General features: G+C 40.7%; 1 protein-coding gene across 2 annotated transcripts in view; it reads right to left on the minus strand.

Annotated features, from left to right (window-relative positions):
* SCAPER (S-phase cyclin A associated protein in the ER) overlaps window positions 1–20,090 on the minus strand; it is a 112,356-nt gene that overhangs the window by 48,511 nt on the left and 43,755 nt on the right. For both annotated transcript variants that reach the window (XM_062501244.1, XM_062501243.1), the window contains exons 18-19: window positions 17,053–17,179; window positions 52–167 (exon numbers count right to left, since the gene is read on the minus strand). In XM_062501244.1, the coding sequence (XP_062357228.1) occupies window positions 52–167; window positions 17,053–17,179 (243 nt within the window). The remainder of the gene's footprint in view (window positions 1–51; window positions 168–17,052; window positions 17,180–20,090) is intronic.

The following is a 20,090-nucleotide window of genomic DNA, read 5'->3' on the forward strand; positions in this document are numbered from 1 at the left end:
GAGGAATATTCCAGTGACTCCAAGTGCAGCTGAAGGACCCAGCATACTCACTTCAAGGGAACCCGGGCAGCTGCATTCAGGCTGGTGGGAGAAGTCACCATCTGAAGAACATTTTCAAGAGCAGTCAATCCTCCTGCAGCCCGGAATGCAATTTTATCTGCTGTATTCTGAAGAAACACAAAGAAGAGAAAAGAACCAACAGAAATTAAAGAAATATCTCAATAAAGGATACATCTGACAGTTGTGAATTCTGTCAATCTAGAAAGTCCTTAATACATTAATTTATCATGTTGGACACCTTTGAAAAAGAGCCTTCCACTGCTCATGCACATGGAAGAGGCTTTCTAGAGCAGGAGTTGAAACTCTCAGGTGTTATTTTTTAATTATCATATATACATATCCAGTACTACACAGGCAACACACTTGAATAACGTATTTTCTGTAAGGACATACAATTATAGGGACTTAAAGAAGTTCACCTTTATCTGTTGCTATTATCTTTGGAGCTATGCTGCTTTGTATGATTTTAAAAATACAATCTCTAGATGGGTACTTCCTCCTTTTTACAAACTTCTCCAACAGAACACAACCTCCAGGCTTGGTTTATAAATATGCAAAAAACAGCTGAGGCAGATCCCTATTCTAAGGGATCCACTTGGAACTTGTACAAAGCAGAATTTTACACTTAAACACCATCCTGTCATTATTTGCACAGTTTGCAAATGACTGGGGTTTTGCTGCAGCACATCCAGTATTTTAGAACTTACACTCTTTTCCTTTCCTGTAAAATTGGTTTAATCTCCTCTGTTTACAACAAAGCAAGAAAGATCTTCTTATTCTCTATTTCTAAGATGCTAATTTTGTACAGTTTATCGGCAGTTTGTATTTGATCATCTTGATTTTGTCAATGATGATGATATTCTAGTTAGTAAGAAAAAATTTCTTTTTTCCCTACAGTGTTGCCAGCACTTCACATATGGGGAAAAAATGGGAAGTTCTCTATAAACACAATTATTATTAATCTGTGAAGAAATGTATTCTACTGTAACAGGCTGCATAACAGAAAAAAACTCCTAATGACTCTGACAATAAGATATTTATTTGAACAATTACAAAAATAATTAAGCGGCTGTAATATGATTTAGATGGACAACATTTTTCCCTGTGAGATCAGACATTATACACAGAAGTACATATCTTACTTTTCATTTAAATCATGCAACTTTCTCTTCATTAAGTTTCAGTCAAGCAAACAGCTATATTTTATTTAATTTACAAGCTAGAGAAAAAACGTACCCAGAAATCACATATACAAAAAGGAAGCATTTTCCACAATTAACATGAACTGCATTTAGATTTTTAGACAAGCAAAAGATTTATCTTCCAAGGAATAACTGGCCTCAAATGAGTGGAAATCTGTGTGCCAACTCACCCAGCAGTTAAGAAAACCAACCAGTGGTTTCTTACAGGCTACTTGATAAGCAGAATTTCTAGCAGTTAATTTGAGCCCAGTGAACCCAGTAAGTGTGTCTTAACTGCAGAGTTATTTTTGAGTTTCACTCATATATTCTTCCTCTACTTTCTCTTCTTCCCATCTGAAAAAAAACCTCCAACCCCTGCCTCCTAAGCTCCCTTGGCTCCCAATAACACTTTCCACCAACTCCTGGTAGAGCCATAAAGAAAAGCCCCAAACAGCGAAGAAACAGTCCTGCCATAAATCATCATTATTCACTTTATTTGAGCACCTTGGCTCACAGCCACAGCTCTCACAGCTCCTCCTGCCCTGCTCCCCTAGTGCTGCAGGACCTCCAGGCAGAGCCCAGGGCCTTTCTACCCCTTCCCTGCTGGCTCCAGCTGAGATACTCCCAGGTGCACAGAGAGATGATTTTTGCAGACTGCCTTTCCCTGTGGGAATGGGCACACCCTGGCACGGCAGAGCAGGAGCTCAGAGCAGGCTCAGACCCCCCCGTGTACAGAGAGATGATTTTTGCAGAGTGTCTTTCCCTAATAAAGGGCACAGCCTGGCACTGCAGAGCAGAAGCTCACCAGGAGGTCAGAGCAGGGCTATGACACTGCTGACTTACGTGCCAGTGCTCCTCCAGCTCCAAATGTGCCCAGCACTTGCCACTTCTCACTCTCCGTCTTTCTCATGGGAGATTATGCCACAACCTATTAGCTCTGGTGGAAAGAAGTCTTTCCTGTCATTCAGATCAAATTTGCCCTTTCTCTATTTCATCCCATTACTCACAGTTATATCTGATTTATTGCGTTAATTTTGTTTGTCCCCTCAGCCAATTGCTCAATTCTTGAACTCATACACTTCTTCCTTTTCCTACTTGGCTAGTTCCTATGTTCTCTTCAACTTCTAATTCTATGTTATCTTCAATACTAAACTCCACCTTTTACATTTTTTCATGTGAACTTTTCTCATCTGTCATTTTTTTTCCAGAGCGCCTCTTTTCTCCAAAAATACCTGGTAATGAAGTGTTCAGAAAGGAACTTCCCCCTGTCCCAAATCACTCACAAGAGCCACACTGAAAGAAGCAATGCCTCCCTATTCTGAGGGGAGGTTTTCACGTATCTATTTTAAAAATACATAAATCTTTTGAAGATGATTCATTTCCCACGTGCTCTCCTTCCATTTCAATCTGGAGCATCACTTCTTTTATAGACAGACTTTTTTCAGAGCACCTGGTTCACTTTTGTCTAATACTTCGCTAAAATACAAGTCTACTTGTCAAAGCACAAATTTGTATTCTACAACTTCTGTCAGGACTACAGTTTTCTACCAAGCAGAAGGGAGTCTGTAATTTATTCTGATTTTATATGATTTAGTTACATGTCCTATCACTCTTTCTAGATTACTTATAAAAATTCATCATCATTTTGAGGCTTATGAATGAAAATAAATCCCTAACGATGTGCATGGAAGAGAGGGAGAAGCTCCAGTAAAAGGAAGGTACAACCATCAGCAAAGATCCAGCATTTGTTGCCTGCGCTCATAGAGGTCTGTAAAGCTGCCCTGTAGGGATACATGGCTTTTAGCACATTGAATATATGTATCTCCAGTGATTCTCTAAAGGTGGAGAACTCCAGGAGAACTCAAATCCATGTCCTGGAAGGCACTGTTGATGCTGAAGTAGCCGCTGGTACCTGTTGGGGTGGATGCACTTGGTCCCCACCCATGTCCAGCTCTCAGGAATCCCAGGATCAGGCACAGCACCTGACGTGAGAAATTCCTGAAAAAGGAATTGTCCCTCAGCCACCCATGCCAAGACCTCGTTGTGGTGAGCTGTTAGAAATAAATCTCCCCAGTGCTGAAACATATTGTCATTCTATCTCTGAAGCAGCCAAATCGCACCAGATCATTTTAAAATATGCCTGAATTAATTCCTACTCGAGGCAATTTTCAAATTTTAAGTATTTTTCTATTCAGCTAAAAAAATCTTTCCTGGATCATAAAAATATGTGAGTGAGACATCTTATCCAGATTGTATTTCTCTCAAAAATGAACTACTATCCTTGAAAATATGATGTCCTGTAGTACTAAAGCTTGACATTAGCTGATACATATTGTAACAGGAATTCAAAAGAAGTGGACTGAGGCATCTCAGTTGCTCAGAGCCCTCACCACATACTTTTCCTATTCAAACTGATACCTGCCTGAACCTGTGTCAGAATGAAAGACCCTTTCAGGTAACTACAGCTTTTACTCTGGGGCACCCAAAGCTCTGAACAGATAAGGTATCATGCGAGCGTGAAAAATTATAGATCCTACAGGGAATAAATATTAGGGAATAAATCCTTATTTGAAAAGAGCATAAACCAGCATTGCATGTTTTTGCTGCTCAGAAGGAGCCTCCAGATTTCTAACTTGGCCTCCCAAATTAATTAGCTCTCATGTTTATGAAACCTGTTTTGCAATTTCACTGTAGGAACTGTTCTTTGAGTTGCTGCACATTTAGATTGGGAGGGTTATTCTGCAATAGATACTATGGGATTCATGTTCATTGAACAACAGAAAATACATAAACATGGTTTAGTACATTGGTTTTAAACAGTGTAAAAATTTTATTTGCTAATACGTATTTTCAGAAACTCACAACTTTTCAAATAACATTTTTAAACAATTTGATTTTTAAACACGAGAGGATTTCCATGCTCTGAAGTTACCTGCTAACACAGGAGAGCAGAGACAAATGAACAAGCAGGCAAAAATTATTATTACTGTCATCTCTGCATTTTTTAACAGAGATGAGGAGGCACAAAAACCTTGGGGATGCTCCCTAGATGTGTCTTAAACATTAGGAAAACAAAAACAGAGATGCGTTTCCTCAGAGCAGGAGACAGAGCACTCAAACCCAAGCCATGAAATGAGTCTGTCTTCCTTATCCCTCCCAAGCCCATGTTTGGGAGCTACAATGCTCATGTTTGCACAGGAGGAAAGCCAACCCAGCTGATGTGACAGGAAGCAGGTATTTAATCTCTGGAGCATTATAAACTTGTCATTTGAAGCACACAGCCACTAATTTAGGCAGAACACTGCATGAATCAAGTAACTTAGTGGGAAGTGCGTGTACTAATGCATGTGTCACAGTAAATAGAAACAGTGATAAATTAGACAAACCATGTAACCATTTTATGGATTAATTATGAATTAAACATATTGAAAAAACTTAAAATTAATCCTTAAAAAAAGGACAAATAATTAAGACAGCTCCCTGAACAGTGGGAAAGCATGGCTGGCTTATTTACCTACCTGTTACAACACCTTAATGGGTCTGAATTTCCCTTCTCTCCTCTGGCTTGAGTGACAACTGACTAATAGGATTACAGGCTCTGTTCCAATAATACAGCTCAGCTACATGCCAGCAAAAAATGACAGCCTAAACCTGAATTACATGGCCTGGGAATCCATCCAATTATTAACTAAAGTAACTGTTATTACCTAACCTAATCAAAGGAGAAGCAGCTGTTAATCTTTGGTGGCCTGCAGTATAGTAGCGGTCAGACTGGATGGACTGTCTTTGTACTTGACTCCTCTACAGACAATAATCATGTCCTTTGTGATCAAGAAGGAAGGGCTTCCTAACCTTTCAGACAGAGGCAGCAGATGGGGAACAACTGCTTGTGTGTTCATTAACAAGATAGGGGAGATTTTATCAGGGCTTGGCATCTGTGGCACCCTCCAAAGCGCCACTTACCCAAGGACACAAGTATGTTTGGCAAATTCGAAAATGAGCAGACTAAATACTCAATATAATAAAAAAAGAGAAAGTTCTATATAATGTTTTCATCTCATTATCTGACATTTGGTACAGAAAAATACACACAGCTCAAAAAGAAAGATTTACACATATGTCCCACCCTACCCAATGAGGCCAACAAAGAAACACATGAAAAGACCAACTGGCCTGTGCTGGTACTTGGCTGGCTTTCGTTGCACTCATCAAAGCAGTCACACAATATGAGCTGTGTGCTTTAGAAACAAAACCAACTGGGGGAAAACACTGCTGAATTTATACAAGTCAGTGGGTAATACAAAGTAACAGAGAGGGAAATAAAGCCAGCACTGCTTTGCAGCAGCTATTGGGTTGCGTGTTCAATATTCTGGGAGAGAAGTGAAGCCAAGCTCTGCACTGGTGCTCCCCTCTCTCTGCACAGGGCACTGGCAAACTGCAGCACTTGTGCAGCAGCAGAGGTCAGAGAAATCTGTCTCACCCGAAGGCACAACACAAGTGTCACTCAGTTTATGCTGGGGAGAGTTAAAACATGTTGGGATGACAGTGTGGAAGTTCCTGAATGGGAAGATGCACAGGAACAGCTGATATCTGGAAACTGAAACCAAATGAATTCAGGTGAGAATAAAATGGGCTTTTTTTAATGCCAAGAGTAATTAATGATGAGCATAATATACTTAGCATATATAGCTGACTCTCAATCATTTCAAGTTTTTAAATCAAACCTGATTATCTCCTAGAAAAATATGATCCCAGTTAAATCATAATTTATTAATTTGGTGCAAGAAATATTGGGTGAAATCCAATGTCCTGGACCAAAGTACTCACTTCCACACATTTCTCCTGTTAAAGCATTATTATTAGTTAATAAGTAGAACAGAATCAGAAATAATGCTGAGCTTTAACAGCTGAAATGATTTAATGCCAGCTTTGCTATCTCTATTCTATGTGACTTTAGCCCATTTTGACTATTTGAAATCTTTTTGAAGTAACATAAATACTCTGGTGTAGACCCTCCCTCAAAGACAAACCTCCAAAATAAATATTTTCATGTAGACTAAGAAGGAAATGTAGAGCAATTATTTTTCCTTCATTAACCTAAAAAACATTTTCTTCTGGTCCTGCAGAATGTCCAAATCAAAGCCCGTTCAACAGACCTCAGGAACTGAAGGATTTCAGAAGAAATTATTTCTGAATGGAATCCAAATACTTCCAAACATGTTGACTTCTATTTCGGAAAGAACACGCTTGTACAACTCTATTCTAAAACTGTTCATTGATGGAAGAAGTAATAACTAATTAGCAAAATATAGTTGAAATCCATCTTAAGAATTTTTTTCTTTCCTTTTATCTAGTATTTGAAGATTGTATCTAAAATGCCAGGGGCTAAGAAATGCAGTTCAAAGCTTGCTTAGATAAACAAACAAGACAACTGAATATTGGGCTGGCTTCTCCTTTTTTTTTACCTTTCCTCTCCCTTTAAATAAATACAGAAGTATATGTACACACACATACAAACCCACGGACACATTTGTGACTGTAGAAAATCTACATTCCTTGAGTAGTTCTCCAGACTTCATACAGTAAAAATCCCTGGAAAGTAGTACCAAAGTAGTATCTTCTATTAAAATAAGAAGTTTTGCTCCATGCAACATTTCTCTTTAGTGAAATTATTGTTATAATAATCACCCCCTCCACGTGAAACCTCAAACCGGTTTTCAAACACAAGTTAATTCATCCACAATAAAATTTCAACCACTGAATACCAATGGAAAACTTGCTTAGGATTAAAGCATGAGCCAGAACTGGCTAGGTGCAGTTTGGATTGGAGGGAGACATTCATTCACATCAAGGAATATCTCTCAGGGATTTGTATCCATCTCTTCCTCCTGCACTACTTGTGGGTTCAAGCACCAGGAGGGAAGCCTTGAGAAACGCTCCATCCCATCTGGTTCTGCTCAGCAAAGTGCAGATTCTGAAGCCTGGAAGGTGATCTGGAAGCCTTAAAGGCAAGGCAGAGCTCTGTGTGTGTTTGCTCAGGTAGGAGCAGAGGCTCCCTGGCACCTGCTGGGGAAGGTGTTCGACTCCTGCACGAGCTCAGCACCTGCTCACACATAGGAAAGGTGCCTCTGCCTCCTGAGCCCTCTGGGGAGCACTGGCTTTCCCCTCCACAGCTCAGCTATGCCAACTGCAGCTTCACAGCCTGGATTTAGCACAGAAGAAGACAAATACCTAAGAACAGAAAGTGTGAAAAAGCATGCACTTGACATATCATTTGAATGCAATATAAAAATGAGGCCCACTTTACTTTTTAACTGTATCAACAATAAAAGAAGAGGCATTTTTGACTATCCTCTCTGAAAGTTTACTGTTGACAAGGAAACTAAAATTCGTTCAGGCCTAGGGACAACACAAATACTAAGAAATTGATTCTTAGGCCTGTCCTGAAAACACTAAACATCCTGTACACATAAACCTAATTTCTGTCTACGCTATCATATACTTAATTAATTTTTCTGCCTGCAAACATCTGCCCACATTGTCAGGTCAAACCAAATTCAATAGGACTCCTTACTGAATCACTGTGTGATCTAATTGAACAGGATGAGCCTTATTTACACAATCACCTTTCAATTCTGCAGTGGCTTTTCAGTTCAGCAGCAAAGCCCTAGAGAGGCACCATGCTGTACTTCTGTTGACAAGGACAGGACTCTCACAATCCTAACTGTGAAGCCACAAGAGTCAATGAAAGCCATAAAGGAAAGACAGGTAAAGGTAAACCAGTGATTCCGTGCTCTCTGTTCAGCTGCTTTCAGCCACGCCAAGCAGCATTACAGGAAACACACAATATTGCTTGGGAAAGTAAGAATTATCCTCATAGATATCCTGAGAGACAGCATTGAGCATTGCAGCACTTGTGCTTATTAAAAATAAATGTTTAGTCTATTTATAAATAACAGGGCATCTAGTAAGTACATCAATTAAAGGAGGAAAGCAAACAATAGAGCTTTAAGAAGAGGAACAACTGCTCCTGGACTTCCACAGATGGCTCCATTAGCTGAGGCCAATTTGGCTTTTTCTGATTAATCACACAAATAAAAGCTCCCAAGCAGGTAAACAGAAAGCAAAATGATGTGATCGTGTCCTGTCCTCTCTCAACAATTATTGGACAACGAATTGTGAGTAGGCAAGTCAGGTCTCTCTGAGCACTGAACCTGACAGGTCACTACTGAGAGCTGCCAGCCACTAGAAAACAGCTGATTTCTGCTGAACTCAGATCATGAGAGCCAGTGCAACCCAGGCAAAGTGAAGAGACTAAAATGATGTGGGAAAGGACATGTGGAGAGGGAGCAGTGGCTGTTTAAAGACCTGTCATGAAGTCAAGGGCACTTGAACTCTAACCACAGCTTTCACCCTGACTGCCTTGGGTGCTTTCTTGTAACCAACCTCAGACCATTTGCCCATGAATCCATCTACAGGACAGCCACAAAAGACTGGGGACACAGGAACAGGGTGGGTTTGTCAGGTGCTGCAAACATCAGAACAGACCATGAAGGCTTCTGGGTAATATGTTCTCAAGTCAGAAGTGATGGTCTCAAACCTCTGCTGAACTTAAAAATACTTTGAAGAAAATATGTGTGTATATATATATACCATCAGACCAAATTAAACAATGGCTTCTTTAGAAACCACACTAATCATTACTTTATTGTGATTTCTAAATTGGCCTCTGCTATTGGCAGAAATGTGCCTGGGTAGGGAGCTCTCCTCACTGAGAAATCAGTGCCTGGGCTTTAATGACACTAAAACACATTGCTTGTCTTGTAGTGAAGCAACTTTGCATACCCTGGAATGTATAAATATCCACTATACCCATTTTGATATGATGTATTTGTTCTAAACTGACGTAGAAGCCTGATCTCACAGCAGAAAGGCACAATTAGTACAACACTGGAAGCTGACAGCATTTAATCACATCCTGCAGCAGTTCCCAACTACACCCACTGTGCACAGAAATTAACCTCCCAATAATCTTGGAATAAGAACATTGCAGAGCTTATCTGTGAACTCAATTTGCCTTTTAATACCATTTCCAGCAAACAAGTTAAAAAATATTCTGTGACTGACCCCTAGTAACAAGTTCCTATTTATATGTTCATCTTGGGGAAAAGGTTAATCCACAGATTACAGAAACTGGGCAAAGGAATTATTGATGAGCTAAAGCTTCCTTGTCTGAGCTGCAGCACACAACACACACCTGACCTGTTGACTTCTTCCAGGCTCTGACAGGAAAAGGCTGTTTGGGTGAGAAATGCTGTCCAAAGAGCTCGTGCTGGGTTTGCCCACATCCCCTGTGCTGGGACTGTCAAATTTGCAGCTGCAGTTGATAGAAAAAGGGATGTTCCCACTCCAGCAGCAGCTTGGCCCATGTGTAGATCAACTGGCATTTACAGGACAGTGCTGATGGTCCAGGCTTGGAGCACTGCTGAACCTCCTTCAGCTGGGTTTGAGTGGCACTCTGCAGCACTGGCACTCAGTGCTGATCATCAGCACATTAAAATTCTCTCATTCTTACTGTTACAGGCTTTAAAGAAGTGAATTGAATTTGTCTTTTCCAACAATTATATCTGCTTTATCCTTTCTGGAGTTCATGCTTTGATTCAGGTTCTGTACTTAACACTTGCAACTAAGGAAGCATAAATACAGACTTCAATATGTTGCTTTCTGTGTTGGCAAAATTATTATATTTTTAGTGGCAGTATACAAAGTTCCAAGGGTCCAAATTCTAATTTTAGCTGGCAAAATCTTTTAGTTTAAACTTACTATTTTTTACTTTATTAAAAAAAATTTGTTTTAAAACTTTTTATGTTTTGTAATTCAATACCCTTCCTAAAGTTTAGATTTTGAACTATCAATTGTTTTTAAACAGTAATAATTCAGCTTTACATTTGATTAATCACTTCCCTTCATGTGACATCACTGTGGCTTTTCAACTAGCTACTGCAGGGGTATCTGGAGTTGAAAAATTAATGGATGGATTAAAATATTAATCCACTATTTGCAGAAAAATACATCATACATTTAGCTAAAATGAACCTTAAAGTTTTAACTTCTCATTTGAACAAATAAGAGTAACAATTACTTACACAGAGAACAAAACCCATAAGGAAGAAAGCACAGTTAAGGTGGCACGTTGGTGTTTATTTTGGTTTTTTAAACTTTGGCTAGGAAATGCCCACTGCCTGATATGAAAGAAGGCTTTTGGGTACAAACCAGTGCAGTGCGCATGAAAATCTTCACCTGGCCCAGAGCCAAAAGACACAGGTGAGAAAGGCAGAGGTGAGAGAGAGCCAGAGGCTGCCCTGTGCCATCACCAAGGGCACCAAAGGGCCCCATGGCAGGGGGAGCTGCAAGGAGCAGGCTCGGGGCTCTCCAGCTGCCTTCACCCCCAGCCATGGGTGCATCTTCAGCTGTGGCACAGCTCAGCCCTGCAGCCTGTGCTCTGGCAGTGCTGCAGCCTAGCTGCAGGGCTGCTGCAGCCAGACAGACGGACAGCCCGGCGTGCTCACAGACCCCTGCCACCCCTGCAGGACAGCACCAGCAGCCCTGGCCATCAGTGTGCCTCTTAGGCTCTGGGCACATGGCTGTTTCCTTTTGAAATTAGTGCTGTGCCCATTTTTACTCGCATTTCTTCTGCAGAATTCTCTGTGTGCTGTCAGGCTGATGTTTGGTCAGGATGCACAGTGATTATCCAGGTAAGTGCCTGTACCCACACCAGGGGACAGCTGCTATAAGCACCTTCACAGGAGGAAGAGCTGGGTGACTTCCAGCACAGTGCTGCCTGAGCCTGTGGTCAAGAGAGAAACGACCTCTCCATAGATTTATGACTGGAAAGGATTGAAAGCAGAGCTGTTCTTTCTTCCAGTGGTGTCCTCTAGCGGAGAGCCGGCAGCTGCCGAGTGAGCAGGGACAGGAACGGGCTGATCCGCAGCCTCCCTGCCAGGAACACCTCCCACTCTCAAACCTGCCAGCCAAGGTCAGCACCCTAGCCAAGCTTTTCATTGCTACAATGATGCTTCAAGGTAAACTTTTTAAAGCTTCAGTAGCCCAAGAAATTACTCTGCTGTGAGGCTACTGAGAATAATGTATGTTAAATTGTATACAGATACTGTGCCTGCATGTGCATGCATGGAATGATAAAATACACTGTGGCTCAAGCCACTGGTTCATGATTTAGGTAAATTCACTACGACAGTAATTTTCACTCTTTTTCATATATTAAGCTTTTTTTGACTTATGCAAGGTGCTGACAGATAGCTGGCAATTCTCTCTTTGAAGGCCACACCACTCTGCTACACTAGGAGCACACAGTTCCTTGGGTGCAAATATTTGCAGCACCAAAATTAAATCTGTAAGACTTTGGGAATCACAACTGTCACTCTATTCTTGAATATACTTTAAGCAACAATACTGAGTCTTTATAACACAGTATTTGCTTCTAAAATCTATTTTGTCTGTATATATATGTCTTGGATATTTATATACACATACTCATATATACACACACAGGGCAATTTTAAATCTCTGTAGAGATATTTGAAGAAACTTATCACATGTACCATTTAACACTGCTTTTGTTCCATACATCATTTCTCCAACAGTTTTTAATTTTATTATTTCTGTTTCTGATGATGAAGTGTTTGTATTATTGGGGGGGACTGTCCCTCTTCATCCTGGCTATGGTCACAATCCGCAATTGGGCCCAACAGTTTAGAGAATAAAACATAAATACAGGGCCTGAGTGTGTTGTTAGAGCCAGCCATTTCTGACAGTCTTTACAATGGGATAAACACTGTCTGTCTACAGTCCCCATGTATTTGAAAGCTACGACAAACATTTTACTGAAATGTAAATAACTGACATCACCACTGCTCAAACAGGAGGCTGAAAAATCTCTCTAAAAATCCCAAACCCCAAAACATTGTCTGACACAAAACAAACCATTAATGGTCACTGAGAGAGCATGTTTTAGAGATCATGAGCATTGAGACCCTTTTTTCAGAAAAAGGATTAAACCACTGCAGTCGATTACTAGCTCATATTCACACATTTTTCAGTTACAAAATGATACCCTTCTTTAAGGAAGTATACTTTCCCCCTGAAATCTGTTTCCACTAAGAATATTACATTGAATTAGTAATGTAAATAACCATACTTAAAATTAGCCTATTGAAAGGCAGCTACTTCTAGATTTGCATGGAGAGCTGGTAAGTAACTGTAAGCACTGTGGCCCAATTTATTAAAAGCCTCCTGTTTAATTTTGTGTTTCCATTTTAATTCCTGAGTTTAACTATTTATTTTGCATTCTCTATTATTTACTGAGATTTTTACAGCACCTAGAGGGCCTGAAGGAAGATCAGGAACACAAATCCTCAAACCTAGCCAAAATCATAGTAAGTTTTATGAACAGAAGCAGTGAAAACTTGTTTGTAGGACTTTGTGAGTATGTGGGAGTCTCAGCTGTACTGTTTGTGCTGGGCCAGGGATCAAATCTGCCTCCTGCTGCTGCTGCCCTCTCTTCAGCAGCAGAGCTGGAGGAGCTTCAGCCAAACCACTTAGTTACAAGAACCTTATCACTTGTGCTGTGGTGGTCATCTTTTTCAAACCAGTGATCAGGAAGAAGCATCATATAAAAGCAATTCCAATTAAGCAGATCAATTGTCACCCCTGAATTTCAAAAAACATGAGGTTCCCTCAGAATCCTACTGAATCTGTGCACCACATTCCCAGTCAGATGGACAAGAGACACGTTAAGGGCTTGTCTAAATGCCACATGTGAGTGTTGTACAAATTGAACTGGAGTGATTTAACTGCAGTGTTTCAGCTGCAGCTGACCCAGGTGAAAAGGCCACTGCCCTCAGCTGCTGTCACCATCCTTACAATGGCAACACCCTGCATGTCCCTCAGAGTGAGTGTCTGCCAACCCTGCCCAGCACACACCTAGCCAAAACCACACACTTCCAGTGTTTAGAAGTAGGACTTTTAAAACCTGAAGGCAAACCCAACCCTCTATAAACAAATTTTAGGAAGAACTTTAGGGAAGGGATGTTCTGTCAGCAAGTGTAAGGATGACCATCCCAGAGGCAGCAACCTCTGACCCAGGTCAGAGTCACAACCTCAGAAATGTATGGACTTCAGTAGCTTAGGGCCTAATGTCTATGCAGCAGACATTTTTTAATCAGTAGGTTTTTAATCAGCAAGTTTTTAATCAGTAAATCTCACCTCTTTACATGACAGGGAAACAGATATAAGCCTAAACAAGTTAAAACTGCAGCTGCAGTCATATTAACAGGATATACTGCCCTCAATACCCTGGCTCCTAAGAGCTCCCCATTAGAGGACATTTCTGTGCTAGTGCTCCAGGCAGACTCCTGCAGTTACTTTGGGATTTTTCACACATCTGAAACACACAGTTGCTCTGGGTGATGGATGTGTAAAATTCAGTCGATCAAAGAATGAACATGCATAGAATCAAAAGAAACGTGGCAGGACAAGTGCTCCAGCCCTGCCACTTCAAACATCAGCTCTGCCTTCTGTAAGAGATTTTCTTTTAGCATCAAAGGCCCATTCATAGCAGATCTTAAACTGAGGGTTATCAGATCTTATTAAGAGCTTGAAGAGTCCCATACACATCCGCCAACCTCAGGCCAGGGCTTTCTGATGACATTTGCACAAATTCTGCTGTTGTGGCTGTGCATGTGTTTGTTTTCTTAATGGACCTTTAAACAAAGCAGAGGTGAAAGTGAATACAGCTTCCTTCCAGGATTTCTGCCAGAAAGGATGAGATACACAAACCCAAGGACTGCCTTCCAATAATCCAGAGCACACACAAAGCAGCAGCAGTACCTGCTGGACACACCTGGGGGACAGCACCCCAGATACACAACATTGGGATTTGTGCTCCTTGCCTCCTACCAACGTGGCCTGAGGGGCACGAGCCCATTTGAAACTGGAACCACGTGGTGGTTCATGACTTCAGAGTACCTCTTATGCATATTTAATTTAAAGACACGTCAACCACATGTCTCATGCAGCTAATGGCCATGCCCCAAGTCAGATCCTCAAAACTGCACTTCAATTTGCTTATTCTTGGCAAATCCTTTTCCAGCACTGGATACAAAGTTCTGACTTTTTGCAGAGCTTCATCCAACCAAGCCAGTGGGGTCATATCAAGAAGTGTCTGGAGATCTAACCACCACCTGAAGCAAAGCAAAGCACATCTCTTTCATTTGTGAGCACTCAAAATATGCTGTGTTGCACAGGAATCCAGCAGCAGTGAATGAAGAGCAGAGAAGGTGCTGCAATAAACAGCCAGGACTCCGAAACTGGTTAAGCTGCATCTTTGCCTGAGAGAGATTTCTCAAATCTGAGTATCTAGAAAATATGTAAACCTTTCAGTTTGCATTAAACAAGCACTTCTTGCTGTATTAGTGGAATCACTTGGCCCAGGTGCAGAACAGGCTGTGTCCAGCAGAGCAGGAAGGCAGAAACAAGAGGAAGGGTGACTACAATAACCATGCAGGCATGCAGCACCCTAGGATGTTCTCACACTATGAAAGAGGTTAAGAAGTGAGAAAAAGCCTTATTTAGTACAGGGGAACACATCAGATGAAGGCCAAGTCCAAACAGAAATTGTTAGTGTGATCTGATTGTACCTGGAGGCAAATCCCATTGAGACAGGACTGCAAATCTTTTGTGTATGGCTTTTTTTGTGATTCAAGTTTGCATCAATATTACACCCCACCCTTTCAGGCTGTTTTAGTACAGTCATGGAAATTTCTAATGAGCTGAATAACCCTTCATTCTGTTGAGAAATTTAATGGTATATATTTTTCTTATTTACTATTACCAACACCAGCTCAGCATAAATTCATGATCTGCAAAACCAATCCTTTTTTTTTTCCCCTGGTGAGCCTGAATACTTAATTTTTTCAGGCAGTGTAAACTATTAACAAAAGAAAATTCCAGTGTTTCACAGTATGAATGAAAAGAGGGGCTTTGAATCAATTATATTTTGTAATAGTTTTGCAGGACTTTTTGTGAGTAAGAAGAATTTCTAGTAAGTGGCAAAGATCTATTGTAGCAAACCCTGTCCTCCCTCAGGGCAATTCTTTATTCAAGCCAGGCCATTAGCAAGGGTAAATCAATGTTATCAGCTCACACACACTGACAGCTTGTGTGGTTCCCACTCCCCCCTCCCTCCCCCCACATTAGGATATATTTTTATGCTCTCCAGGGAAATTCAATTAACAGTGTTAGTCTCCTCCTCTCAGTCCATGACTGACACCATCAGGGCTCTTTTCAGTGTCCACTGACATGTAAGATGTGTCTGCTGATTTCTCACTCCAGGTTAACAAGAGAATTCCCATCCCCTGCTGCAAATGGCCATGTATGATCTGTGCTGTAAACACAGTAACAGCTACTGAAATCAATCCTTCCTGACCTTACCGATCAGGACACTCAGAGAAAAATACTTCTCCAGTGCTTCAGTAATGCTTTGTGGGGTAAAACCCCAGATCAACAACAAAATAACCCATGTCTATCAACACTGTCAAATTGAGATTTTAATTCCCCACTGCAGTCTCAATAATTAGCAAAACCATGTCAACAATTCATGAGTAACACTCAGCTGTAGTTCCCATCTCATTTTAAAAAATCTCAGCAGATGACTAGTAAAAGGCTGGATACACTCCACATTCCAAAGAGTTTCCAAGGATTATTTAGATAACTTCCAAACAGATTTACCTTTTCATAGCAGTCAGGCAACAACATGATTTCTGTATTTTGAAATCAATAAAAAATGAATTTTTCAATAATTAATGGAAACAGCAAAATTTGAAAATGCCACAACTCTTTCAAACACACTATTAGCTGGATGAGCAGCTCCAAGGAACCACCAGAACACACATGAGGAACCTGTGAATCCCAGGCAGCCTCCAGTGTTTAAAAGCATGTAACATTAACAACTGTGTTCTCCACACGCACTAAGCTGTGAAAAGCATCAAGCAGAGCACTCATTTTCGCAAACATCAACTCTGAACCACAATGATGCAAGCCTCTCCTCAGATTTCATTAATTTGGTTTCTTCCAGAACTAATTTTCATTATGTGTTGATTACAGATAAGAAAGAGAAGCATTTTCTGGTAGTTGAAGGGAGAACAGAATGTTCCAGCTGAAAACTCAAGTACTGTGGTCCTAATGGAACAAAACACCACATTACAAGTCACAAAGCACTGTGGCAGCAGACTGACCATGAGGAAATAGGAAAAAAAGATGCAAATGCAGTGCTATCAATAAAAAGAAAAAATCCAACATTTAACATAAAGCAAAACATATTCTACAATCATATCACTTTGGAAAAGTTAAAAACCTAGAAATACCCCACATACATGCACATCATACCTCCCTCCTCCAGCAAAGACCCACTGATTTTGTTGAACTCTGGCAAAACTCAACAGATTGGTGCTCCAGCAAACCTGGATCCAATTATTTCCTGTTTTCTGCCAGTTGTTTGGCCCCTTATTGTAAAAGCTGTTTGTGAGTAAGCACTACAAACTAGATGACTGCAATGATCCAGGTTAAAAACAACTCTCAAAAAAATACAGAGGAAAAAAGTGAAAAGTGTATAGCAGACACTGCTTGTTACATGGAGGTAATTTATTTGTCAATATCTCACATTAAAAATTCCCAAATCCAAACTGGTGAGACTTGAGGGCAAACCAATTTATAGGGCAATCATAAGTCACAATACCTCTTTTTCCAGAATCCGAGAGATCTCTCCTAATGTCCTGTCCAGACCAGGAACTTTGCTGTTCCCCAAGGAACAGCTATCCTGCATTTGGAGGTGCTTCAGAAGGTCTTTTGCTAATCGCTGTAACCTTCAACAGAAAACAGAAAACAAAGAGCAATTAAAGCAAAAACTTCCTTATTAACGTACATCTTTGTAATGAACCTCTGGTAACAATGAAGGAATCATGAAAATCTATGTCAAATATTAATATCATCCATTCTGAACAGGAAGCTAAACATCCAAGGAGATACAGTCAGCTTGGAGTGACATTTCACTCTCTACTTTTCCAAGGAAACAGCACAGACATAGAATGAACAGTACACCCATGAAGGTGCTTTTATTAGCTACATTTGTTTCTGTTGTTTCCTATTTCCCTCCCACATCTTATCCTGCTAGTTTTTGCCATCCTCATTTTCAAATGGTTTCACCTGATTTAAGATGAGTAAGGGAAATGGAACAGCAGGACCACTTGGCTGATTTCTTATAGGTATCATAAAAGAAATAGCTCTTCAGTGCTATTTGACTAAGAGAAAGTAGTGGCTTTGCAGCCTACTCAGAAAGGGCATTTGATTAACAAGGGTCAGTAATGAAACCAAAATGTAGAGGTGGGAGCAATGCAGACACACATGGGCTAGGTTTCACTTCAGTTTTCACATCTGCACCTGGGCTCTTTGCCTGTGCTCTCCTGCTGGGCAGTGAGGGGAAATACACAGTGCAGGGCACAATTCTCTCACCCTAAGGTCCAAAATACAGCAGTCAAAACACACTCAAGAGTTTATCCTTCTGTGCCTTGACCGGGCAGGTGGAGACTTGGGAGCAGCAAGGCTGAAGAATAGGAGACAAGGCTGCCAGAGCCCCTAAACTGGAGACAGAGCAGTGAGCAGAAGGTGTCACTCTGTACTTGCCATGGCTTGATTTGGTTACACTGCCTCAGTGTCCCCTCCTGGCTACTCCGAGTGACAAGGCTCAGGGCTTGCTGGACCTTTGGTTTCATCTCCTGGGCAATCTGCACTAAACTGGGACAAAGCTGTAACTGAACAGCAGAAGTGGCAGACACTGGAAGCCTACACACAGGAGTCTGCAGGAAGGAAAAAGGGGAAGGGTGATAATGCTCATCATAAAATGGGAGATGTAAAAGGGCCAGAAGGTATTCAGACTGACCAGAGTATTGGAAAAGAAAAAGATGACATTAACCAGTCTTCTAGAAGTGAGGCAGGAGATGGAATGGCTGGAGAATGTACCACAATAGTCACACTATATTAAAAAAAAAATCTCCCATATCAGCAATATTAATTTGGGGGAAAATAGAGTTTCCACTTAATCAAGAGACAACAGGTACTCTGTGTCTTCTCTTTGAAAAAAATTAGGATCTTTGTTAAAACCTTTCAAGACATGCTGAAGATAGATATATGTTCTTGAAGTACAAATAAAAATGATTTGTGGAATTTTGAGTCTTGGACTTCTTATCATCTGGTCAGCTGAGCCTACTAATATACAACCAGGATTTTTCTATGACAAGAAAAATAAAAGGAGATTACATCCTGATGAGGTTTTTTTGCACTGCCATTTCCTCTGTGGAAAATGAGGTTAGAGGAAACCTCTGTCTATCTCCATAAGCCAGAAGCTAAAATGGGAAACAAAATTAAAAGCCAAAGCCCAAATATCTGCAGGACTTGGACAGTAAATCAAAGACCACAGTACCAATGAGAAGCAGAACTGCTGCAATCCACAAGCAGACTATTCTCACAGAGTAGGATTTAGAATGACTATTACCTTGGCAATATCCTAGCACATTAAGCAGAAAATACTTTATTTCTTTGGTATATCTACCCAAATCCCATTATTAAAGCATATATAAAGCCCACCACCCTATGCTGTAACTTCATCTGACAAAAGACAGCAAGACAGGTTTCCATTTGCTTCATTTAACATCACAGGAATGGAATTCCACCAGGATTAACCACAGAGGCTGAAGAAAGGCACCTCCCTAATCTCCATCAGGCATCAACATACAAAATGTGTAAGGTTTATCAAAACACTGCTCACAACGACTGAAAGAGAACATGATCATACTACACTGAGCCTTCAGCAGACACAACTCACATAAGTGTCTCTCTATTCAGTCTCTCAAGATGCTCCCTAAGTTAAACATCACATTCAGTTTCTGTCCTCATGTTCAAAACAACCCGTACACTACTAACTCTCCAGGAAAAGCTTCCAGCTTTCCATTTCTTCTAAAAGTCTTTCTGGACACTTTTACCAAAATTAAGGCTTTCTAAGCGTGTGTTCAGCATCACAAAGTAAGAACCTGAAAGAATGAATTTCCAATTCTGCCACATTAAAGAATTACCTCTCACATCCTCATATCCTGCTGCATGGTGAGTCTCCTGCCAAAACCAGTCAACAGATGCCGTGTGATCACATGGGGAGGAGAGCGGAAATAAAAACTGCCTCCTCCCACCCAGTGAAACTTGAAGAAATTATTTAAATATCCGTAATACTGACTTCTTGGCCATGACAGAGAAATAAGAATATTTTTTGGACTGTTTCAAAGGAGTAGAAATCTATGCAAGAAGACTTGTGCTTGGATGCAAAATTTGCCATTGCTATGAATGGGTTTAGAAAGAGAGAGCTCTTTGTACACACTGGACTTCTGGCACACTCTTGGTATGCACTGGGGATTACTGGGACATGGCATCCACACCTGATCCAGGCACTCTGGAAATACCATTGAATCCAAATTCAAACATTTCAAGACAATTAATCAGTCTTCCTTCTGTACCCCAGTTTTCACTCCTCCAATGCTTACTAAGCCATACAGGAGTGATAAATGACTGAAACTTTACTGCGCAGGATAAAAGAGAATGTTAATGTTTTTTCCCTTATTTACATCTCACTTATTAAGGTTTTAGTAATACTCAGAAAGGGATCATTCAGAATGTAGAAGAAATATCAGAAGGACATAAGGCCCTGATTTGTCTTGGAACATTCCCATAATG

The sequence above is a fragment of the Cinclus cinclus genome, chromosome 13, assembly GCF_963662255.1.
Source record: "Cinclus cinclus chromosome 13, bCinCin1.1, whole genome shotgun sequence".
Taxonomy (NCBI): domain Eukaryota; kingdom Metazoa; phylum Chordata; class Aves; order Passeriformes; family Cinclidae; genus Cinclus; species Cinclus cinclus.